This window comes from Fusarium keratoplasticum, chromosome 13 (genome assembly GCF_025433545.1).
Source record: "Fusarium keratoplasticum isolate Fu6.1 chromosome 13, whole genome shotgun sequence".
Lineage (NCBI taxonomy): Eukaryota > Fungi > Ascomycota > Sordariomycetes > Hypocreales > Nectriaceae > Fusarium > Fusarium keratoplasticum.
Window position 1 is genome coordinate 942,136 of NC_070541.1, and position 23,468 is coordinate 965,603.

A 23,468-nucleotide genomic window follows, 5' to 3' on the forward strand; every position below is an offset into this window, starting at 1 on the left:
TTCAGTCACTTCCTACGCGCTTCAAATTCACGACATATTTCCCTCTTATTATTTCAGTTAGAAATGGACATTCCGGCCAGAAAGAAGAGATACACCAAGCGGAGTCGATCGGGCTGCTTTCAGTGTGGGGATCATCATCAAAAATGCGACGAGAGACGGCCAATATGTAGTCTTTGCGAGACCCGTGGACGAGCTTGTCAATATGGGCTTCGGATTCGATGGGAAGGCCCTTCCAGGCAGAGGAAACGCGCCTCACGATCAACCTCGTCTCCCCTTGTAACTTCCAACGATGGCGGTTTCACAATCTATCGACCAGGCCCAGTGACTCCAAGTCAAGATGCGCGCCTATCCTCGGTTACCTCATGGCATGGCGCCAATGCCAGTGGGCTTGTTGATATCGATTTGGCCTTGTTTCTTCCGCGAACGAATATCTTAAGCTCATGTTCCGAGGACATGGCTGCCGGGAGAATAGGGGGGCCTGCTAGGCCAGAACATGCCTTGACGCCGTTGTCAACGCCAGTCTCCTTCCCTGGACTGCCCCCTGCGTACCAGCCGTTATTTCAATATTTCGAGCGGGTTTCTACCTCCTTATCTTGCGATCTGGTGGTGAAAGAAGCCTTCTTAACGACTTTCGTTCCAATGGCAATGGAAACTTCCCATCTCATGGCTTCACTACTTTATCTTTGTGCCCTACACCGACTCAACACTGGCCTCGACCAGAGCGAGAGGCAGCTCGCCCTGCTACGATCAGTAGCTGTGGAACAATTGCGGTCAAAACTGGTCTATCTCGACAACTCTTCAAATAAGCCCATCATTGCGACTGTTCTTCTGCTCTGTTACGCCGGGGTCATTGCTGGAGGAAGTGAAGGCACTTCATGGCGGATGCATCTCGAAGGAAGCGCTTCTTTGCTGAACAAAGCCATTTCCTCGTGGACGTTGACATCTGACAGCCAACCCAAAGCTTTCCTGTCTCGATGCTTCGTTTCCATCGCAGCTCTAGCCAACTTGTCTAGAAAACCTCCGACAGATTTTGCGTCCAAGCAAGCACTTTGCATGACGGGGTACACGAGACGGCCCGGCTACATTGACGAGTTTCTGGCCTATTCAACGGATTTGATACCAGTATTCGAGGAAATTGGGACACTGCTGCGCAGGTACAAACAACAGGCGCTTCCTAGCGACAATGGAGAGGTGAAGATTATCGAGCAGAGTTCCCTTGATTTGATCGAACGGATTCGAGCGATGGTCAAAGTCGAGCCGAGGGTGGAAAAAATCTCGGCGGAGATGGCCTCTGGATCACGATACAACGAATATCTTAGGGTTAACGAAGCGTACCATCAAGCAGCAATACTGCATATACAGCAGCGCCTTCTCCGTCTGCCGCCGTCTGCCATCGAGATACAAGAAGCTGTGGTCCGGATCATATCCCTTCTCGAGGGAGTTGAACTTGCCATTAAACCTTGCCCTGGCGTTGTCTTGCTATTCCCCCTGTTTTCAGCCGGCTGTGGTGCCATTCAAGTTTCAGATAGGTACCAAGTACGGAGTATGTTGGAGGCGATGGACCAGATGTATAGGCTCGTGACGGTTCGGCACAGCATCCAGGTTCTGAAAAGACTCTGGACACACAGAACTCGACACGGTGACTCTGATCTCACTGTATTGTGGGATTCTTTTGTTGGTGAGTGTCTAAGCTGGGTCAATATTTGGGAGGTCGCGCTAACTCAGACACGACAGACGAGGACATTGACATGATTTTATACTGATTTCTGAATACAGGAATGATCTATCTAGTTGAACACCTCACGGGGCTTCAAAACGAGCTTCTTCATTTCCTCAGCAATCCCCTCAAACATGGTGTCCATCTCTTTACGCAAAGACTGTTCGTCCACAGCCAATACGTTGAAGTCTTTCATGACCAATACTCCATCTATGATGGAATGCTGAACAGCAGAGCCGTTGCATCCAAAGACCAGATGACTCTCTAGCATTGTTTTCCGCTTAGCAGGGTCTTGAAGTAGGGGGGTAAACATCTGGTTCTTGGTGAGATCAAGCACGATAACGTCCGCTTTCCTGCCTGGCTCGATGATTCCGGCGTGGATACCGAGAGCTTTGGCACCATTCCTCGTTGCGATGCGCAAGATGTCGTGCGGCTTCGCCAAGGAAGCATTCTTATGGAGGGCGCGTTGAATCAGCGAGCCAAACTTCATCTGCTCAAACATATCTGGGCTGTTCTCACATTCAAAAGCGTCGATGCCCATACCGACGTTGACACCCGCAGCAAGCAGATCTTGGAGGCGGGCGATGCCGTTTCCGAGCTTTGCATTGGAGCCCGGATCGTACGAAACGGAAGTACCCGTTTCTGCAAGCAATGAGATGTCACGATCTGTCAGATGCACGCAGTGAGCAGCCACCGTATCCGGACCTAAGCAGCCAGTCTCGTACGCGATCTCAATAGGCGATTTTCCAAACTTTGCTCGGACATCAGCAACCTCCTGTACTGACTCGGAGAGATGGATATGGAGACCGGTGCCCAGTCTCTTCTTCATCTGACCGACTTGCTCCATGAGCTGCAGGTTTGACGTGCACATCCATTCGTGACCCATCCAGACCTTGATGCGATCTGACTCTCTCCCATTATTCGACTCGAATGATGCCTCATTGTCGTCAATCGAGTCGAGCTGGTGTTCGGCAAGGGCCACTTCGTTACTCAGGACTGCGCGGATGCCGATCTTGCTCGCTGCATCGGCGAGTGAGTCAAGAAAGCGGTACATGTCGTTGACGGTTGTGGTCCCGGACTTGATGGCGCAGCAATACGAATGCATCGCGCCGGTGAATGCTCGTTCTTTGGTCAAGGCTCGTACGCTGGGGTACCAGACTTGGTCAAGATATTCTTTCAATGGAAGCTCGTCCCCAAATCCCTGCACGTCTCTCATCAGCCGCCAGATTTCTCAGTCGAAGGCTTAGCATTGAGAACTCGCTCGTGGGGTATCTCATCTCACACCTTTGCGACCGAAGTATGGAAGTGCAGATCGACCAGGCCAGGCATGACCAGTTTGTCAGTGCCATCGAGAAATGTGATCGAGGGATCATCTCGCAGTGACTGCACAGGGTTGCCAGCATAGACCTTTGAGATGAACTGGCCTTCAATCTCAACAGTCCCGGGATAGTAAAACGTATCATGATCATCAAGCGTGAGGATTGAAGCGTTGTAGATGATGAGACGTGACATGTTTCCTGGGCCTGGTGAATGTTTCTTGATAGAATGGGATCGATTCACGGGGACCGGCTGACAATCCGATGGTAAGAAGTCTTTGTGCAATAATTGCGATGTCTGTTGGAAAAGGTCTGGACTTTTGTTCTGGACTATATTTCCGTTTGGCGATATCTCGATCTGTTGCGGATGATGTGACTGGTCTACAATTTCCTGTCTGAGTTTAGTTCCGGGACTGTTGATGACACTTGTGGTGGGTGCCACGGGTCTTATCGTGAGAGGATCCGGACTCTTGCTCACCATCTGGTCTATCACTGCCTATTTGGGGCTTAGCTTGCGGGGCTCTGTACGACGCCGGTATCATTGCTTATGACTGGTCTGCAAATGCCATTTTGTGGATTGGACCTGGGGCTACCTGGTCATTATCAACCAATCGCGCATGTTTGGTCTAGGGTTGCTCTTTTGGAATTTCTGGCAGGACACGCCACCTGGACCCTGGTCCTCCTCCTCCTCCGAGATGGACTGAAAGAGATCAGAGATAAGACACTACAGGGCCGTATGATAAGGTTGGCGACACATACAAGACTCTATATAAGCGATATCTCGTCTCGCAGGTCTGTAGCATTGTCCAAGCCAACAGCCGTGCCCCTCATTATCGACGCCCCGTCGATTACTCCCGACTTGCACAACATGATGAACCTCAAAACGGCCACCGGTGACTCAAAGTCAATCCAATCCGGTCTACGACCGACAGTAGAGGGGGAAAATATCGGTACCAAAACCAGTGGACTTACAGAGATCTGGCACAGAGTATCATCTATTCTCGGTGTTGAGCTTCAGGGTAGCGACCCCGCCCCTGTTGAGCACAAGACCGACCGTCGATACTTGAAGTTGTTTACTCTCTGGTTTTCCATGAACTTCAATCTCATCTCGTAAGTCACTTATATCTTCACCCTGTTGTGTCTTTGCTGCGCGCTCTTTTTGGTTGACCCCCCGTGTAATAACAAAGGATATCTACTGGGATGTCTGGCACCATCTCCTTTGGCCTCGGATTTCGAGACGCGGCCCTCGTCATTGTCTTTTTCGGACTCCTCACAAGTTTCTCCGCTCCATTCATGTGTATCTTCGGAGCCAGGCTTGGCCTACGGCAGATGATTCATGCTCGATATGCCTTTGGGTCAGTGAAGTCCTTCACCCCTTGTATCACAAAAAGCCATTTGACGTATTGACAAGATCTTCTACTTAGAATCTACGGAAGCGCGATCCCTCTGGTTTTGAACATGTGTACCCTCGCTGGATACGGAATCCTCGGCTCTATCCTTGGCGGTCAGACCCTATCAGCCATCAACAAAGATGCTCTCTCCATCGACGGCGGAATCGTCATAATAGCCTTGATCAACTTGGTTCTCATCTTCCTCGGCGCAAAGTGGATCCACCGCTTTGATCTCTTTGCATGGATTCCAACTCTGATTGCAATCATAGTGGCTGTTGGATGCGGTGGCAAGCACATGCACAAGCAGGTCGACGCTCCGGGGGCATCGGTCACGGCCGTCTTCTCGTTTGCAGCAGTTATTGCAGGATTCTTCCTTCCGTGGTCGGCGATCGCAAGTGACTTTACTACGTACTATGATGCTCGTTCTAAGAAGTATGCTATCCGTGTGCTCATATCGACTGGTACACTGGTTGCTGACTACTGACTCTAGGAGAGCAATCTTTGTCCCATCATACATTGGGCTCTCCATGAGCAGCATCCCCCTCATGATCTTGGGTGCCGCCATTGGCGGCGCAATTGCGAACGTGCCCTCCTGGCAAGATGGATACGATCGGGGCAGTGTCGGAGGTGTTCTCGCCGCCATGCTTGAATCGACGGGTCGCTTTGGCAAGTTCTTACTCGTGCTTCTTGCTCTGAGCCCTCTTGGAAATGTAGCTGGATCTGTTTACGCCCTCTCTCTCAATTTCCAGGCCCTGCTCTACCTCGCGCGGATCCGAATTCCCCGCGTTGTCTACACTTTGATAATCACTGCGGTCATCATCCCCATTGCGATCAAGGTCGCTGCAGAGTTCATGGACTCTCTCAGCAACTTTCTGGGAATCATTGGGTACTGGCCTTCATCTTTCGTTGCCATCATCGTCTTGGAGCATTTCGTTTTCAGGAAAGGATTGGTCGCGAACTACAATGTGGAGGACTGGAACAATCGCAAGGCTCTCCCGGCTGGTGTTGCAGCACTTGGGGCTGCCTTTTTGAGTTTTGGTTTGGTAATCCCATGCATGGCCCAAGTCTGGTTCGTAGGGCCAATTGCGCAGCATACGGGCGACCTTGGCTTCGAGATTGCCCTGGTTTTCACTGGCATTCTGTATGTGCCACTAAGATACTTGGAATTGAGACTCCAGGGCCAACTCTAGTAGTTACACACAACCACAGCGGCCTACAGCAATACAGGATGGTTGAGCTCTGAAGAATTCTGGTTTGTGATGTTGGTAGACATAATTGAGGAAACGTGGAGCGTCAATGCACGCACTCACAGGAATCACCACGTTGATTGTTGGCCTGTATCAAAAGCTTCACCTCTGCTGCATCAACCGTAGAAACTAGACATGCACAAACTGACACTGCTGAGACTAACCGCTAGTTATGAGTCACGGTGGCATAGATGCCGGAGGATAGAAATGCAGGAGAAACTTCCACGACAAAGGCCAACTTCTCCTCTGCTTCCCTTGGCATATTTCCACCATAAGTACGCGTTTCTATTAGAGATTCCCCGACGGGAATCCTCAGTTGCAGCGTCATCCGCAGCTACATGAATCTAATAAAGTTTCATATCCTCAGGTAAGTTCGTCACCGGCCCATCAACTTACGAGGCAGGAATATAGCTGACCGTTTGCGTACAGAAGATTCCCACGGCCTGCTCAAAGCCATCAACTGGCCCTTTCCAGATTCCGATTACCAGACGTATGATCACTCGCAACTAGGCCCAACTGTTCCGCCTTTTTGATCAATTTATCGCACACTGTGTAGTCAAACCCATGCAGCCTGGATCTGATGGGTTGACTTCCCCGTGACCTTGTTGGATGAATTGGGTGGAACCTCAGAAGGTATCACCACTCGCTTGACAGATGCAGGAGAGCTAATGTTTCGGGCACGTAGGTCACCTCCGTCTTCTTACTTGTTGTCATCCAAACATTGTTCTTGCAGGACTTGAGAGTCCAGAAAGCGGAGGATTATTAAATTGCAGGTAGACCTATGTCTGGAGTCATAAGCATTAGCCGTTATCAGTAATCCCTAGCACAACGTATTATAGCATAAAGACTTTTAAGTACATGTTTTCTACCCTGCCTTAAAAAGAGGTTAAAGTAACAAGTCAAGTTTGAATAAGAGGTAAGATAGTCTCTTTAAATCTAGCTTATAAAGATATCTATTAGTTATATTAAACTCTAAATTGTATATATAGTGCTCTATAGGCTCTAAACCGTCTTGCCATCACCTCGTGAATTGATGGACATAAGCCCAAGAGCCTGAAATGGGAACTTTTAGTATTGTTAATAAACGCCAGAGGAAGCACAGGCTTTAGAACCTACATCAATAACATAAAAGCCAATACTAATGGAACCACAGCGTTCAATGGCTATTAAATTCTCCTCTCGAAGGTCCGGTGAGGGTAGGAAAAGCATTTCCCCACGACGACTTGTTCTGATCTAACATGGTCAGAAATCAACTGCAAGTGAGAATGGCTGGAAAGCATACCTTTAAGCCGCAAATGCCGCCTTGCCTGGTAGAAACCCCGACACCCTGGATCCTCTCCCCTTCAGGACCCGCAATAGCCACGGAGAGCCTATAATCATCCGACGGGGCTTTCGTCCTCCACTGGGTGCCATCTCCATATGGGCCAAGACGCCCTATAGAATGATTCCTGGAGGGGTCTGTGTAAAAGAACTCGAATCCCATTAACTTGTCAACGCCAAACATATGGACCACAATCTCAATCAGCTGGGATAGATCATCTCCGTAGGGGCCCCCTATCATAATCGTGGAGAGGGTGACTGGGAGGCTCTGGATGACTTGGACGGAAAGTCATCGTACGTACCATTGAAGTGGACGTGATTAGGGGGCACATCCGGACTCCAGAGACACCTGGCTCGCCATGATAATCTTTGGTCACTAGAGGCAGTGGGAGTCGCGCTCCTGCTCAGGGAAACAACCTTGAAGGCCTAGAAGGCAACTGCGGTTAGTGACTGGGGTTCTAAGTGTGCATGGCAGATTAAATGTGACTTACATCGAGTTCCGCCTTGACGACTGATATTCGTTCTCCTGGCCGTCTAAACACCACTTTGGGGACTGCTCCGGCTCCCCTGCCCGTAGGGATATGGTGCCTTCATCTATCACAACAGCGATCGCTCGGAATCCGAATCTATCAATAACCAGGCGCCATCCAGAGATGAGATAGGGATCGCTTTTTCGGTCATGGGAGAATTGAATCTTGACCTCATTGCCAGCGTGGATGTAGCCAAGAGAGGTGGCATGTCCATCGTCCCTAACGAAGCGGAGGCCAGATACAAAAGAGTTGCCGTTGATGCTGACGAAAGACATCCAGATATCTTTAACTAAGTAAAGTATAAAACCGTTTTATTAAAGGTATATAAAAGAAAAGAGTATTAAGCTTAGTTTAGATTCCTAGGATATTAAGAATAATATAGACTTAGATAAGGAGAGTGGTTTAATTATTAATAAGGAGCCTATATTAATAATACTTTTACGTAGTCTATATAGGTATATTAATTTATTGCCCATCTTAGGATCCTAGCCTTATAGGACTATACCAGTATGCAAGGACGGATACTAATGGGATTAATAGATATATATAGGTATTACCCGAGATATTATAAAAGATTTAACTATTTACTAAGACCGGCTATATTGTTACTACCTTCAAGGTTCTAGAAAAGGAACTTCTAGAGGACGAGTTGAAGGCTTTAGAGCTATAGATATTTGGGTTAAATAGTGTCATAGGTTAGTGAAAGACTTTAAGTGACTGTTAAATAACATATATATACTGAATTGAAGCCGCTGTATGTAATTCTTGGTGCATTACCTGTTTTTTAGTGCAGTGGTTCCTTCCCCACGGCACCCGTGAGGTTTACCACAATGAATGAATTCGTGCATTTGAATCAACCTGGCCCCGTATGCAGAAACCTGGACGAGCCAGAGTCTCCTCACGCCTGGCAACATAATATAGCAACACGAAAGGGCTCATATTACATATGCAAGTGCAGCGCTATAAAGTATCAATCAGGGTGCCGAATAAGCCTAGACAATCCCAGTGTGCAAAATCATCGAGTGTAGGTTGGCCGTCCTCGGAGCTGCTACATGGATGCTGCGGTGTTGAATCTGCCATGATTGAAAGAGAATCATCGTGCTCTTTGACTCCACTGGTTGAGCCTAGACTTTCCATCTCGCTCGTGTCAAAATGTTCCAGGGGCGGCAGATCGATATCTAGCGGAGAAGCGTCGTCAAGACGATGAGGTAACTCATCATGATGCGGAAAGCGTCCTTTGCTTAGGCAGATATCCACGCTCAACATGAGCCGAAGATATAGGGCGGGTTGAAAGGCTAGGATGTCGATCCAGTCGAAACTTGTGAATTTGTCATCGGGCTTTGGCATGACAAGGTCGACGATATAACAAACGATGTCATATATCCAATCCACACTGTCATATCTGGTTTGATAGACTTTCATAACTGTGACCAAGATATCTGACTGGCGTCCCTTTGGGGAAGTATCTTCGACTAAGCGGGATTGGAACTGGAATGCGGATTCGCAACATTTATCGTCGATGATGTTGAGGATGAGGGGCAGGACTGTACAGCCAACAGCAGAGTTGGGAAGCCATTGGACCAGGTCTCGCTCGACGAGTGTGCTGTGGCAACTGGAGAGGCCACAAGTCGCATCTTGTAAATCGTGCAAGTTCTTGTAGATGACGGGTAGGGAGGACTGAGAGATACCAGTAGATCGTTGGGAGACGCAATGATGGAGCACTTCGAAGTTGCAAAGAATTATGCGTGCAGTGTGATAGTACATGAACATGAGATTCATGTAGAGCTGAATCGAATCGTGGGGCGTTTCTGGTTCTACCAAGGAGCTTGTCGTCGCCATCGTAACAAAGACCTGCTCTGGCAGCTCCTTACTTGTGTCTGTATACCACCTATGCAGGTGCTGTTTACCTTGATGGACGCATTTTGAGACCTCGGCACTTCGCGCAGGAGACATTGCCTTGGTGCAATCACACGAGAATACCAGTGCCAATGTGTCTGTGAGGGCCACGAAGAGGTCAACTGTTCGGATGAGAATTCGGGCAAGTGTCTTTTTCGTAGCAGCGTTGTACACCTTTGATCTTTCGAATTCGTCCTCAAAGTCACAGAGTTCAAGACGATTGGCTGTGAAGTCAAAGTCATCCTTTGTTATGAGAATTGGACGCCTCATTAAGAGGCTTAGAGACCGGTCCCGAATGATACAGCACCACCATACTCTCTTGAGTAGACGTTTCTGTGTAATATCGACCGAGACAGATGTTGCAGAGTACTGGGGGGCGTCGGCGAGTCTGGCATTTTCGATGGCGCTAGTGAGCCACGACGTGTCGACTTTCTTCTTGGCTGACATGGATGAAAATGAGAGAAGAAGGGCCGCCTGCGCTGAAGAGAGATGGGATGAATCTGCCCCAAAGTCTAGCAGGAGCTTGGCTCGTCGAAAGAATGATGCTCTCATTGACCGAATGTCGGAGTAACCCAGCCGCATCACGGTGGTATCGCAAACGAAAGTGCACGATGCGAATAGCATCGCGTGCAGAACTGGCAAGGATAGTGTCGTCGTGGAGAACCCCCCTAATCTCTGCTGATAGGCTGCCCAGAAGTCGCCTTCGTCGATAAGGGGTAAGACCGGGTGGATGTGAAGGAAGTAATGTTGCATAAATTCGTCGAGCAGGATACGGGCAGGGAGATGCAGGCTACCCTGAGATTCGAGGAAAGCAACATCTGTCGATGGGAGAGCGCCCAAACAAGCGAAATCGACGAAGGGATAGTAACTGAAAGGAACTTGGACGCTTGCTAAGAAACCGAAGATTCTAGAATCGTACACCTCACCCAGAGCGGCACGAATAGAGTTCTCCATATTTAACTCCAGCAATTTCTCCAGGCCCATTGGATCTTCGGTCATCTCTTCGATCGTCTCTTCGGTAGAATCATCTTCTGCAGGCACTTGATCTGGGCCAGCAGGGTCGTGCGATAAGTGCGATAGGTGAGTCTCATTGTCCATGATGTTTAGGCTGGTAGCCCCCGCCGCTGCCACCGCCAATTCTTCAGGGCTTGGGTTGGAAACAGTCTTGACAATGGGACTGTTTGTCTGAGTTTCTGCAGTCGACGGGTAGCTCTCTTGGGCGCTGTATTCTGGTGAACGTGACTCCTCAATAGGGACAGCCTTTATGCCACGGCCGAGCATAGCTCTTTTCTGGAATCAGTACTATTTCATAACTAACACGGATTTTGTTTCCTACCCTCTGTGCCTTTTTGGAACCACCTCGCATCGCTTATCATCGAGAAGACAGTTGGTGCATGGCCCCCCTCTGTGAGCCACATCGCAGCGTACTTTGCGACGGCGACAATTGAGGCAAGCTGTTATTGCCCTCCTGCAGCCCTTTTTGGACGGCTTGGGCCCAGGTGGTGTAACCCTGTTGGTTGAGATCTCGGTCTGTTCCATGATACACCGAGAAAGGTGATGTGGAAAGGGTAGTCGCAGGAAGAAGCAGGGGTTAGATAATAGCGAAGGGTAAGCAAGCCACGTGTGGGAAAGGTTATGATTACCAAGAGCTCGGCCGCTTCAGCGTTTGGTGATGTGGGATGGGCGCAGGCCGGGGATAACCTTAGATAACTTGACTAAGTCATCGCCATATCGGCGAGTCAGCACCGGCTATAGGCCACATGATCCGCGGCTCACTTCGGCAGTGTGAATTCAAGGGGGAAGCATTCCTGACTCCTCAGTCACTGTTCTACTTACAGATCCAGAGGTCTAATTCGCTAAAGAGACCATCCGAGACTGCCCGGCGAGACCCCTTCTACCTCAACTCGGGTAGGACCTAGGCGCCAATCACCACCAGATCACGACGTGTATGGGTTCCAAAGCTCCTTGATCACCAGGATATGATTCCGGGACCGTAGTGGTTCCCTCAGAAGACGCAAGTATATAAAACATAGTCGCCACACTTCGTTATATAATAGCTACCTCAGCTATCAATACAACTTGGACCCAATCGGCCAGTTTTGTACGTTACATAAATGAACTGTTTGTTTTGTTCCATGTATGCAAGATTGCCAGTGATAATCACTCTAAAGAGTTGACATCTACATCTATGCCAGTTGCATGCCTTATCGCATACGAAACCTGGTCTAGAGTATCCTTCGGTACAAAAAGGTCCTCTGTTGTTCCAAGAACCTTGTCAAAGTTGGCCAAGTAGCCCTCTGGCGTATTCTCTCCAGAATGTCCCGGGACAGTAGCCAAGGTTGTTCTCGCAGCTCTCCCGCCACCAACGCTGAACAATTCCCCAGACACGGGGCATTCCTCGCTGGCCAAAGCTACCACAAAGTCTGCCACAAGGTGAGTGTCAAAGTACTGTCTCGTGATACGCTTGACAACAGGCGAGAGGTCGGACATTCGAGACGCAGCCGAAGGCAAAACTCCGTTGATCTTGATACCGTGCCTGACGCTCATTCGGCCAAGCTCTCGGGTCAAACCGTATGTGGCTCCTTTGCTGGACACGTAGCCTCCATCACCACCAGCACCCATGCCGAAGATGCTGTCGGAGGAAGTGTTGATGATGCGGCCGTAGCCCTGCTTCTCCATGGTCGGGTACACCGCGCTGATGACAAGAATAGTTCCCAAGGCAGCAATTTCCCAGGTTCGCCGGAATGAGTCGACGTTCACATTGTCGTGAGAGCTGGCCTGGCCAGCGGTCCCCGCATTGTTGACCACGATATGTACTGTCCCATACTCATTTATGGCGTTCTGTACAAGTTGTTGGACCTCGGCTTGGATGGAGATATCGTGATCATCAGCAATTGCCTCTCCTCCCTTTCCTCGTATCTCGTCGACGACAGCTTGAGCACGAGAAATGGTTCCGCGTTGACCATCCAGAGAGCCACCATAGTCGTTTACGATCACGCGAGCCCCGTATGAAGCAAGCAGGAGAGCGTATTCTTTTCCAAGACCACCCCCGGCTCCCTACCACTGCATATCAATATCCAGAAACGCTGTAGTGCCACGAGTCGATACTCACCGTCACAATCGCAACACGGTTTTGCAGGGACGTCAACTTGGGCAGTGAAAGCATGATGAACTCGACGCTCTCTGTACGCTAATAAACTTGAGAAGGGAGAATATAGAGGTATCCGGACATAAAAACCAAGTTGGTGGGCTTGGGTAGTACCACAGCAATGGTTTTAAAGGTTCGTATCTCGGGTTCTCTTCAACCATCATCAAGTGCCGCGCTCTCCGCCTACATTCCCCGCATTTCGGGTTGAATCCAATCAGGGCTAACTGACTCATGCCGCTAAATGGACATGGTGCTGGAGAACGACCCAGCGAGTCAGCCAGCGAGTCAGCTTCGATCATGTTATGTTGCTCCGTTGAAAAGACACGTCTGGAATTTACTGCGTTTTGGGAGTAGTATCCCCGGGTTGCATGGGAAATAGATCACTAATCTATGTGTTTAGTACCTTTGTTTCCCGTTGTAGCCACTTCTCTGGGACCCTGATTTGCTGGAACCATGCTCCAATATGGCAGCCCTTGGAGTTGAGTGAAAGGTTCTACAGAAATATGCATACTATATCAGGCTATCTGATGAATGCAAGTACGGTTTAGTCTACGTTACTGGACCAAATGGCAATGACAAATTCGCGTTTAAAAGTATGTTCATCACTAGGAGTTTCTGCAAGAGCTAGCCTCGGTCACAAATAATGTCCTGAAGTTGTCCTTACTACTATGAAACGTTCGACATATATTGAAATGTGATAATGAAGTCAATGGTTTAAGAACATTGAAACATATGTTAAAGGAATTCGAGCACAATCTCTCTACTCAGTCTTGTTATTGCCCTCATCGGACCCAGTACCATGTGTGAGAAAGGTCTTGTGAAAATGACGCGGCTTGACCTTTGCGGAGTACAAATCATCAAGCTCAGCAACAGTACGGTTCTTTGTCTCGGGCAGCCATAACCAAGATCCCGCAAAGCCGAGAAAGGTTGTCGCACCAAAGATGAACCCAACCCTGCCGCCGAGATTACCGGCATCCGGGTTGAACATATATGGGAACACAAAGCCCACTACCCACTGCACTGCACAGAGAACAATGTTGGATAGGCCTTGGGTTCGTGACCTAAGACGCCAACTGGGAATCTCTGCCACGACTGTCCAGGCAACTGTCCCCAGCGTAATCTGATAGGTGAAGCCCTGTTAAATACTGTTAGCTGTGATTCGTTGCTTTCAGAGCGAGACTACTACATACCCAGACAAACATGAAAGAGATGGTGACAAGGTTTGTTGTCCTATGCCCTGGTATAGAGGCTCCTCCCACAATAAAGAGTGTGATGGCACATGCAAGCTGGCCCCAGATGATAAGAGGTCGGCGGCCCACGATGGTCAGTAGCGGCCAAGACAGGATGTTGGCAATGAACATGCTGATATTGTTGATCATTCCAAGCAGGAATGAAAATTGTGCATCAAACCCGGCAAGCTGATAGTAGTACGACTGATAACCGAGGACAAAGATGAGGCCGCTCAGATATTGGCACCCGTAGATGAACATGCAGATCAAAGTCCGCTGTCTGTCTGTCGATCGGAAGCAGGAAGCGTAGGTCACACTCGCTGTCTGAGAACGATGCTCGCGTTCTTGCTCAACAGTGTTCTCAATCATGGCCAGTACAGCGTCCTTGTTGATCGCCGGGTTGTTGCCATGGAGACGGTCAAGTGACTTCTGGGCAGCTTCGCGGCGTCCGGAGCGGACGAGCCAGACAGGTGACTCGGGCCAGATCCAGGCAGTGGGAAGGACTAAGCACGGAATGATCCATTGACAGGCAAATGGGATGATGTAGGCGTCGGCATCGTTCTTAGGGCCTAACTTATACATGATGCCGGTGAAGAGAAGAGTGCCACAGAACTGAATAAAGTTTGTCATGGCCGTGAGCCAGCCTCTCAGTTTCAGTGGTGCAACCTCGGAGGCATAGAGAGGTCCAATTATGAGCCATGCTCCAATGGAGAGACCATTGATTGCCTTTCCAGCTGTGAGAATTGCAAGTGACCCGTTATGGACCGAAGCGTACTGAACTCCAACCCCAGCAATGGAGATGGCGCAGAATATCATGTTGGTGTATCGACGTCCGATCCTATCGGTGATCCAACCGGTGAAGGCAGCCCCGAGAATGGCAGCCAGCTGGGAGACGCCACCGTAAAGGCTTTGCCAAGTTGCCGGGATAATCCAGCTTGCGGTGTCGCCCTCTCCAAGAAGGGTTCCGTAATCCTCTCTGGTGATATTGTCAGTCCTGACCCAGAAACAATGTACAAAGAAGCCTACCGAAACTTGGGGATTGCAAGCAGGTTACCCGCGATGATTCCATCGATGCCATAGCCGAAAACGACGAGTTGGCCATATAGAATCCAGAGAGTGCTTCGCCAGAACACCTGCACCGTCTCGAAGAAACTGAGGCTCTTCTCATACTCAATCTGGCGGGCAGCAAGATCGGCAATGTCTTGCTGCGTGCCAATGTGACTTTGCTCAACGTGTTCAATAGTAGACATTGGCTTTTCCTCTTTGTTGAAATCCATAGTAAAAGGCTTTGTAAATGGGGAATCTTGCTTGAAATGTCATAAGAACAGAATCAAGAAACAAATGGAAGGAGGCGAAACAAAATATAGTTGGATTCAGTGACTGCGGCTCTGTCTTTGGCTTGGTCGTGCGAGTGTTCGATAGCTTACACTTTGTGCGTGCTGATGAGTTGGTGTGCCGGTGTAGGACATTGACTACCCTATACATCCGGTTCACGCACGGACAACACGAGACGAGGGCTAGGATGAACCCCGTGGGGAAGATATCGCACAGCCGAGGATGGACCTTGTGATTGCGGGGAAGTGTGGGTGGCAAGCCTGACTGCTTGCAAAGAAGCTGACTCTTATGCCGAGTCAGCGCGCGGTTCCATGCTTCCTTCGGCTAGGGTAGCCCCGATAGTTCGGTTTCCTCAACCTGGGGCAGTCCGGCAACTCCACCATCATGACAGGATTGCGGGGGTAGCTGACCAAGCTCCGAGTCATTGCTCTGACAACCCGGCATCTCGCTCCCTAGATACGGTGTCCAATGCGGATATAACGGATATCGTGTCTGTTGCAGCCCCCCCTTGAGTATAGATGCAACATTCTCTGTCCAAATAGATCTTCTCTTTAATCAGCATTACTCCTGTACCACATCGTCTTTCACAATGACAGCTCCGACTGAAAACGATTATTCCGTCACCTTTGACAACAGGGTTGGCGGAACGCCCATCAACCACGATGAAACTGCCCCTTACACCGTTTCTGAGCATACTCTGTGGGCTCCTCGCAAGTTGAGAGTTGCCTGCATAGGAGCAGGAGCATCTGGTATTATGATGTGCTATAAAAAAGAGAAAGAGTTTGGAGACTCGATCGACCTGATTGTTTATGAGAGTATGTATTCTTTTACTGATGCATCTGTATCCCATCACCTGACTTGGTGCTCGCTCATAGGATATCCCAAACCCGGTGGTGTCTGGTACGCCAACAAATACCCAGGCTGTCGTTGCGATGTTCCCTCTCCGGCTTATCAGTACCACTTCGCCCCCAAGTCGAATTGGTCGAGGTATTACTCTCCAGCTGCCGAGATCCAATCATACTATGAAGAATTCGCCACCGAGAATGGTTACGTGGACAAGTACATCAAGCTGTCGCATCGAGTTGACAAGGCCGTCTGGGATGAGGCAACTGGCCAGTGGATCTTGACCATCTCTCAAACCAACGAGTCCAACGAGGAGAGCACGTTTGAAGACCGAGCCGATTTCCTGATCGCCAACACTGGTGTCTTGAACACATGGAAGTGGCCCGACATCCCCAACCGCGACGCCTATCAGGGAAAAATCACTCATTCGGCCGATTATGACACTAGCCTCGATTTGAAAGAAAAGACCGTCATTGTCATCGGTTCTGGTGCTTCTGCGATCCAGATTGTACCAGCCATTAGGCCGACAGTGAAGAAGTTGATCTCGTTCTACCGCACACCCCAGTGGATTGGTCCTGGCCTCGCGATGGATGGGTTCACGGACTCTGAGGGACGCAACTTTGACTGTGAGTAGCTACATGATAGAAGTCGTCGAAGAAAGAAGCTAAGCCCATATGTAGACACAGAGGAGCAGAAAGACAGTTTTGCAAAGGACCCCCAGGCATACCTGGCTCACCGAAAGGAGATAGAGACAAAGATTAACACCAGCTTCCGTAACAACATTGCAAACCATCCTCACCAAAAGCTAGGTCGCGATGTAAGTCTGAGCCAAACTGTCTAATGCCATCCTCTGCTAACATGCTGCTTGTCCAGTTCGTCACTCAACGGATGAAGAAAATCCTGAAAAATGACAAATTGCTCGTCCAACGGCTTATTCCAACGTTCCCAATGGGTTGCCGTCGGCTCGGCCCGGCCGAGGGCTTTCTAGAGGCTTTCTTGGAAGACAACGTAGAACTAGCTGAGGGTGAAATCGAGTCCTTCACCAAGGACGGCCTGCGGACCACCGATGGAACCGAGTACAAGGCCGATGTTATCATCTGCGCCACTGGATTTGACGTGAGCTTCAAGCCAGTTTTCCCAGTTATTGGTCGGAAGAACGTCTCGCTTGGTGAGGCTTGGAAGGATGATCCGTCGGCTTACCTTGCGGTCGCTGCGAGCGGCTTTCCCAATTTCTTGAGTGAGTTGGCTGTCTTGAATACCAGCCTCGAACACACACAACTAATTATTCGTGTATAGTTGGGTCTCTTGGGCCAAACTGCCCAGCCGGACATGGATCTTTCATCACAGTCTTGGAGGCTGCACAGGATTACGTGTGCAAGATCATCAGAAAGATCCAAACCGAGAATATCCTGGCCATGGACGTCAAGCCCGAGGCCGTTGCCGAGTACAACGAGCATGTGCACAAGTGGCTGGAGAGAACGCAAGTTGACATCTACCAACATGAGTGGATTAAGCTGACTTTGGATAAGGGTCTGGGCAGCTGGTTGCAGATCCTGGTATAACCAAGGTCGCCCAGGTGGTAAGATTACAGCTCAATATCCAGGATCCTTGGTCCACTGGCGCTTGCTGCTCGAGCATCCTCGGTTTGAAGACTACAATATCCGCTATCGTACACGCAACAGGTTCGAGTTTATGGGCAACGGCTTCACACTGCTAGAGGTAGACGGGCAGGACGTTGCATGGTATCTGGATTTGGAGCACATTCAAAAGCCATTGTTCACTTACTAGTGGTTTCCTAGAAACATATGCTGTCCCCTTTCAGTGCAATTGAGTTCTCGCACGTATCTTGTTCTATTAGTCTAACATCATACACTACTTCGTCTAGCGCTAGCGATACCGTTCCACTGGGGGTACTGGTCGAAGAATTTCGTGTCCAGCGTCCAGTTGGCGAGGTTCAAGATCTGAGAAGCGATTTGCTGGGGGTCATTCAGTAGATCATGTTCTGCCACCGAAATATCAACTGTGAGATACTTTCCTACGTCGGCGGAAACCTCCTGTAAGGCCTCTGAATCTTCGAGAGACATGTGGATAAGACCTTCGCGAATTTCGGGCCTAAAGTTTGTTAATTCGAGGGCTCACTAGGTGTCTGATGCGAGTCATTCCTACCATGCTATGAGATCTGCCGTGACTGGATGGAGAATGGTACGCTGAAGAGGTGTTGGACGGAACCACGGAGGAAGACTTTGGTAGGCCTCGTCAGTCCGGAGAATCTGCCACTGTCTTGATGTCAGTAAACAAAACGATAGAAAAGTTTCGGGTTTGTGTGTGACTTCAACTGACTCTCAGAAACAGGTACAGCACCCAATAAGTTGCGAGGAATTCGGAGGTGCGCCGTACTTTCTGCACTGGTGCCAGATATTTCTTTAGGTCAACCGACAGCGTATTTGTCGGGTTATCAAATAAGAAGTCGACAAGCGTTGGTGGTCCTATAGCGACCGGGTTCTTGCTGGCACGCTCGATCATGTTGTGAAGGGGTTGGTCTCTGGGCGATGGCGGGGAGAGAAGCATGGGAGTCTGAGGTTCCCCATCGATGGACCATATCGTCGGGCCGAGTGCGGGTATGCAGTGCTCCACGTAAGCTCCAAACAGCTCCATGAACCCATCCAGGGTGTCGGGTTGACGAGGAGTTGCATAGTGTTCCCACGATGTTTGATCTTGTTCACACGGCGTGACATCTGTAGCGCGCTTCGACCTCCTCGGATTCTGTGTCAATGCGCAAGTTTCACCATGAGATCGGGAACAGTTCGTCTGGACTGTGATGGTCGATACCTGATCCAAAGCACTTGAAGATTGTTGTCGATTGTTTCCTGGGCTGATTTGGGCGGTCCGCGAAGGTTCTGTCACGGAAATATTGTCTGTGTGACTCTCATCAAATAGATGGCTTTCACCGATGAGTATTCTATCGATTGAGTCGTCATTTGTTGCGAGCATGTCAAAGTTGGTGTCTAAATCCAGGCCAGTGTCTTGACACAAGGTCTCAGGCATATGGCTCGCCGTTGGAGGCTCGTGCAGCATGAAGTCTTCCAGCCCAGAAAGTCCAATTGGTTCCGAGGCCTCGTGGGTCATATTCGGCTCTTGGTGAGGCGCAAAATGATTTGAGAGGTCATTTTTAATATGTAAAGAGTCCGCGGTGAAGGCTTGGGAGTTGGGGTCGTTGTCTCGATCTACGTCGTCGCTGGGGTTCCCGCAGCTATGAAACGGACTGATAATCGACTGCTGTCTGAGTTCGCGTTGGCGCTGAAGGATGGTTTCCATTTCGTCCCAGAGGCTATGCATTTGTTTGAGCTATTTTCAACTTAGAACTCCCCTCTAAATAGAGACCATCAACGGAGAGGCCTACCTCCTCCCGCAGCCTGATGTTCTGAGTGGCGAGTTGGGACGTTTCGGACGGACCGGGCGATTTGAGAAGGGTGATCTGAGCCTCGAGCTCCTCGATGTACTGCTTTTGGCGTTTTCGATGCTCTCTTTGTGCATTTCTGTCTGTCTGGCGTTTCCTCTCCCGTCGTAGCTTCGCCATTTCCATGCTGCCAGGCGTCTCGTCTACGTTCATTGTCGTCAGGGCTTTCCCGCCTGATCTTGGTTACTAGTAAGAGCTCTGAGGCCTGACTCCAGTCCGTTAGGGATAATACAGTTCTCGTAAAGAGCGACGGGTTCTCTACAGGGTCGTGGGTAGAGCCGTGGGTCGAATCGTTCCGTGGAAGCTCGGATGTTGGCAGAAGAGGGGCGAGATTGGAAGAGCAAGGTGTCGCCATGACAGAAGACACAGATTCTCGCCACGCTTGTTTTGACGTTCCCCAAACAAGTCTAGGCTGGAGACAGACCCCGATACCCCCGCATTCTCATCGCCAAACCCCGCAGCCATCGGCCAAGCTGCGTCCCGATGCCATGGCTTCTGGTATCAACCACATGTCGACCAATGATACCAGATGGACATCCTTTGGACCGGAGAAGGTGAGTAAATTTTACTTGGCGATACGAAACTATTGCTTAAGGATTTGATTGTGGCCCTTGTATCCCATCTCTCCCATAGGGTACGACTTGGCACTTGGATTGGCCTCGTTTGTTTCAGGTGTCCTGCGGCTGTATTGTGTTCTCTGTTATCGTTGAAGCCGGCCTTGGTGGGATACCTGAGTGAATAGATAGTCCTGCGGCTGAGGGACTGAGAGTGTGCTATCAAAGCGTGATGGGACAAAAGATCAGCTTCAAACCGTAAGCATGACAAGGCAGAATCCCTTATAGCGCCGAGAAGATTGTAGCCCGTCCCTCTTTGGTATCGTTTGTGCTGCTCCCCAATCTCCTGCATCTTCTAAAGGGATACAGTTGAGGCTCACATCTTCGGCACAAGCAGGCTCGATAAAGGCTCTCTCAAAATGGCGTTCTTGGATAACACTTCTCATGTGTCGCCATGGTGTCTTACTCATTGTCTGGCAGGTAATCATAACCACACGACCGCAGCTGGATGCTTTGTAGATGTGTCTCGATCTTCACCTAGCCGAGCTACGTGTCTTTATAGCCGAGCAAATTGCTTGAGGTTTCACCGTATATCCCATGAGCTATCAGAGCCCTCCGCATGGGCCACAACGGGGATTACAAGTCAACCACAACCATTTATCTTAGGGATGCATCATAATACACTGTTATTTGCAGAGGCAATGAGTACTCTCGTGATTAGACCTTGACGGATAACATGATTGTAACCGCACTTTTGGAAGTTATCCGTTATTGGGCTAACAGTGGGGCGAGGTACGGAGCCAAGGTTTCTGACAGCTCATGGGTCAAGTCCCTCACACTCTCTCTCAGTGGCTTCGGCTGACTGACCTCGCTGACTCGGCTTCTCCGCATTCCCACCACCACATTCCACCAGAACTCGAATCCCTGTCTCGTCGGTTGTGGAGAGCCGGAAAGGGACACTCTGATTACCGCGAAAGGGTAGGTAATATAACAAGGGGTTCAACAGTAGTTGCTCCCTTAGGGGCTCGACCCGGCTGGCGGAAGCATATGACAAGACCTACCATCACAGGTGACCTCCCGCACTGGCCAGTATGGGAGATTATTGACTTTGAAATGTTTGCCTCTATCTATATCCAAATGACAGTCCTCTAGCTCTAGATTGATCTTGTTCACAACTTGGCATGTCTACCACCCTGAACTGTCTGGTGCTGTTTCCAGTAGTTCTTGATTATTCGTCGAAGGATCTTTCCAGACGCACTCTTGGGAATCTCAGAGACAAATTCTACGCCTCCAGCAAGTCTCTTATGCTTTGCCTTTCGAGAAGTTACAAAGTCCTGTAATTCTCGCTCGATCTCGGAGTCCTTGTTTATTCCCGGTCTCAGGACGATGAAAGCTCTAGGGATCTCCCCAGAGTAGTCATCTGGGATTCCGATGATAGCCACATCCCTGACTTTGGGGTGTCCGTGGAGAAGATCTTCGAGCTCTGCGGGGGCAACGGCATGGCCCCGAACCTACAACTGGCTGTCAGCTCTGTATACCACTGGCCGAGGTTGGCACAATTACCTTGATCATCTCTTTGATTCGGTCATGGATTGTTATAAATCCTTCTTCATCAATGCTCCCAAGATCCCCAGTCCTTAAGAACCCTCCATTGACGTAAGAAGCCGCAGTTTCCTCTGGGCGGTCCAGATATCCCTTTGTCACTTGAGGGCCCCGGGCCCAGATCTATAATATCTTTAGAGATGGTTCATTTTTCCGCTCTAGTCTCGTACAACTTACCTCTCCGATCTGCCCTATGGGTACATCTCTTTCTGTCTCTTGGTCGACGACACGAATCTCGGTTCCAGGAACAAGCTTCCCAACCTTTGTTGCGTTACTCCAGGTGGCGATATCGGAAGGTGTCACTGTCAAACAAGAGGTGGTTTCAGTCATGCCCCAAGCCTGGCGGATAGACACCTTGGGGAATCGGTTCTCGAGCTGCGCGATTACTTGTTCGGCAAGGGGGGCGGCTCCTGTATTGAACTGTTTTACAAACGACAAGTCATATCCTTGCGCTGATGGATCGTTCAAGAGTCGGATCAACAAAGCTTTCGGTGTCAGCAAGAGCTCTCTTGGCATAAGACGTCAGTTGACTCACGGGGTACAAGCCACAGTTCGTCGCACCGGTACTCGACAATGGTCTGCATCATCCGCGTCATGTTGAACTTGGCCATTATTACCATGTCTTGCTGTAAAGCGATTGGCAAATGAAGCAAGTGAACTAGGCCAGTAACTTCCCAACCTGGTCAGTCATCGTTCTCCCGGAATATTGTACTTCTTACTGTGAAAGAACGGCAGAATGCCCAGCAGGGTACTTCGTCGATTGGCCGGCGTGATCTGGCGCATTTGGCGCACCTGACTGATTAGGTTCTCATGAGAGATGATGACCTACAGTAAGGTAAGCTGAATGGTCGGCAAGTATGGTAGACATGGGGAATTTTCCAACATACAGCTTTTGGCTTGCCTGTAGTTCCAGAGCTAAAAGAGAGAAATGCACACGGCGAATCGCCATGGCTACTCGGGACCCATGGTCTAGCATAAGTAGCCGGATCAAGGGCCTCCGCTCGGTGAAGTAAAGCCTGAAACGTGCTGTCCTCGCTTCTCAATCCTTCCAGGCGAATGACTTTGTTCGTCGACAGACCAACTACTTGGCAAGCTGCCTTGACCTGATCAAGCGCCGTGTCATCAGAGAATATTAGAACTGCGCGAGAATTGCGGAAGAAATGAACAAGGTCGTCCTTCTTAGCCTCGGCAGGCAGTGTTGTGACGACCGCACCGAGGCGGCTGGCAGACAGCATTGCGGCAGGATACCAAAACAGATTTCTGCTAACTATGGCGACTGTCTGCGCTGGTTTGAGGTCATAGTCTCTGGAAAGAAGTGTAGAGGTGCTAGTAGCAATACTCTTCAAATCCCTGTAAGAAAGAAATGCCCCCGTCGTACTGTCGCGGAACCCACGGGCACTGGCTGGCTCGGAGCCAGCTGCTGGGGGCAAGCCCAGTGCCAGGTTTCCCTCAAACATCCAATTCCATACCGAAAGGCCTTTAGGGGCTGCTAGATGTTAAAACTGTTTTAAAGGAACGGAAGCTTCAGGAGATTGAGGGTGACTTACTAGGTTCAAGATAGGGACCGAAGAATGACATGTTCTGAGACCAAAGCAAATAAACAGCCACTCCTTGAAAGCAAGCAATCGACCACCAACGACCAACGACATTTTATTTGGCTCCTATTCACCTTCAACGTAGCCTCCAGTCGTGTCCATTTCGGACGCGGAGTGGAGAAATGCAGGCGGCATGGCGTTCCGCTGACTCGCGCAACTGACACGTACGTTCTCTGACCGAACATCGGAAGCCGCATTGTTCAGCTCGGTCCGAGGCACGAATGCAAGATTAGATCGAGGGGTATGTCAGCTTTGAAAAACATAGGACATGGACATAGGAGGGCTTGA

General features: G+C 49.8%; 8 protein-coding genes across 8 annotated transcripts; 2 read left to right on the top strand and 6 right to left on the bottom strand.

Moving 5' to 3' along the window:
* Positions 1-1,787: 1,787 nt before the first annotated feature.
* On the bottom strand, positions 1,788-3,310 carry NCS57_01463900 (putative n-ethylammeline chlorohydrolase protein; the record flags this gene model as incomplete). The annotated part of the gene is made up of 2 exons (XM_053064236.1): positions 3,002-3,310; positions 1,788-2,918 (listed from the first exon to the last, which is right to left on the bottom strand). The coding sequence occupies exons 1-2, from the start codon at positions 3,227-3,229 to the stop codon at positions 1,788-1,790; spliced, it is 1,359 nt and encodes a 452-aa protein (XP_052906519.1). The 5' UTR covers positions 3,230-3,310.
* A 591-nt stretch (positions 3,311-3,901) lies between these two features.
* NCS57_01464000 (uncharacterized protein) lies at positions 3,902-6,204 on the top strand (the record flags this gene model as incomplete). The annotated part of the gene is made up of 6 exons (XM_053064237.1): positions 3,902-4,143; positions 4,221-4,388; positions 4,458-4,856; positions 4,915-5,565; positions 6,025-6,038; positions 6,101-6,204. 6 exons carry the CDS (start codon positions 3,902-3,904, stop codon positions 6,202-6,204), a joined length of 1,578 nt encoding a protein of 525 aa, XP_052906520.1.
* A 2,277-nt stretch (positions 6,205-8,481) lies between these two features.
* Positions 8,482-10,698, bottom strand: NCS57_01464100 (Cutinase transcription factor 1 beta-like protein; the record flags this gene model as incomplete). Its single annotated transcript, XM_053064238.1, has 1 exon — positions 8,482-10,698. One exon carries the CDS (start codon positions 10,696-10,698, stop codon positions 8,482-8,484), a length of 2,217 nt encoding a protein of 738 aa, XP_052906521.1.
* An 879-nt stretch (positions 10,699-11,577) lies between these two features.
* NCS57_01464200 (FOX-2 multifunctional beta-oxidation protein) lies at positions 11,578-12,583 on the bottom strand (the record flags this gene model as incomplete). The annotated part of the gene is made up of 2 exons (XM_053064239.1): positions 11,578-12,474; positions 12,530-12,583. 2 exons carry the CDS (start codon positions 12,581-12,583, stop codon positions 11,578-11,580), a joined length of 951 nt encoding a protein of 316 aa, XP_052906522.1.
* Positions 12,584-13,325: 742 nt separating this feature from the next.
* Positions 13,326-15,071, bottom strand: NCS57_01464300 (MFS domain-containing protein; the record flags this gene model as incomplete). The annotated part of the gene is made up of 3 exons (XM_053064240.1): positions 13,326-13,700; positions 13,756-14,770; positions 14,821-15,071. The coding sequence occupies 3 exons, from the start codon at positions 15,069-15,071 to the stop codon at positions 13,326-13,328; spliced, it is 1,641 nt and encodes a 546-aa protein (XP_052906523.1).
* A 647-nt stretch (positions 15,072-15,718) lies between these two features.
* Positions 15,719-17,760, top strand: NCS57_01464400 (uncharacterized protein; the record flags this gene model as incomplete). Its single annotated transcript, XM_053064241.1, has 6 exons — positions 15,719-15,944; positions 16,005-16,598; positions 16,653-16,789; positions 16,846-17,209; positions 17,269-17,502; positions 17,549-17,760. 6 exons carry the CDS (start codon positions 15,719-15,721, stop codon positions 17,758-17,760), a joined length of 1,767 nt encoding a protein of 588 aa, XP_052906524.1.
* Positions 17,761-17,837: 77 nt separating this feature from the next.
* NCS57_01464500 (uncharacterized protein) lies at positions 17,838-19,612 on the bottom strand (the record flags this gene model as incomplete). Its single annotated transcript, XM_053064242.1, has 4 exons — positions 19,373-19,612; positions 18,313-19,317; positions 18,139-18,248; positions 17,838-18,084 (listed from the first exon to the last, which is right to left on the bottom strand). Exons 1-4 carry the CDS (start codon positions 19,580-19,582, stop codon positions 17,838-17,840), a joined length of 1,572 nt encoding a protein of 523 aa, XP_052906525.1. The 5' UTR covers positions 19,583-19,612.
* Positions 19,613-21,152: 1,540 nt separating this feature from the next.
* On the bottom strand, positions 21,153-23,163 carry NCS57_01464600 (uncharacterized protein; the record flags this gene model as incomplete). Its single annotated transcript, XM_053064243.1, has 7 exons — positions 21,153-21,494; positions 21,547-21,708; positions 21,763-22,070; positions 22,121-22,264; positions 22,305-22,410; positions 22,473-23,071; positions 23,133-23,163. 7 exons carry the CDS (start codon positions 23,161-23,163, stop codon positions 21,153-21,155), a joined length of 1,692 nt encoding a protein of 563 aa, XP_052906526.1.
* Between the last annotated feature and the right edge of the window lie 305 nt (positions 23,164-23,468).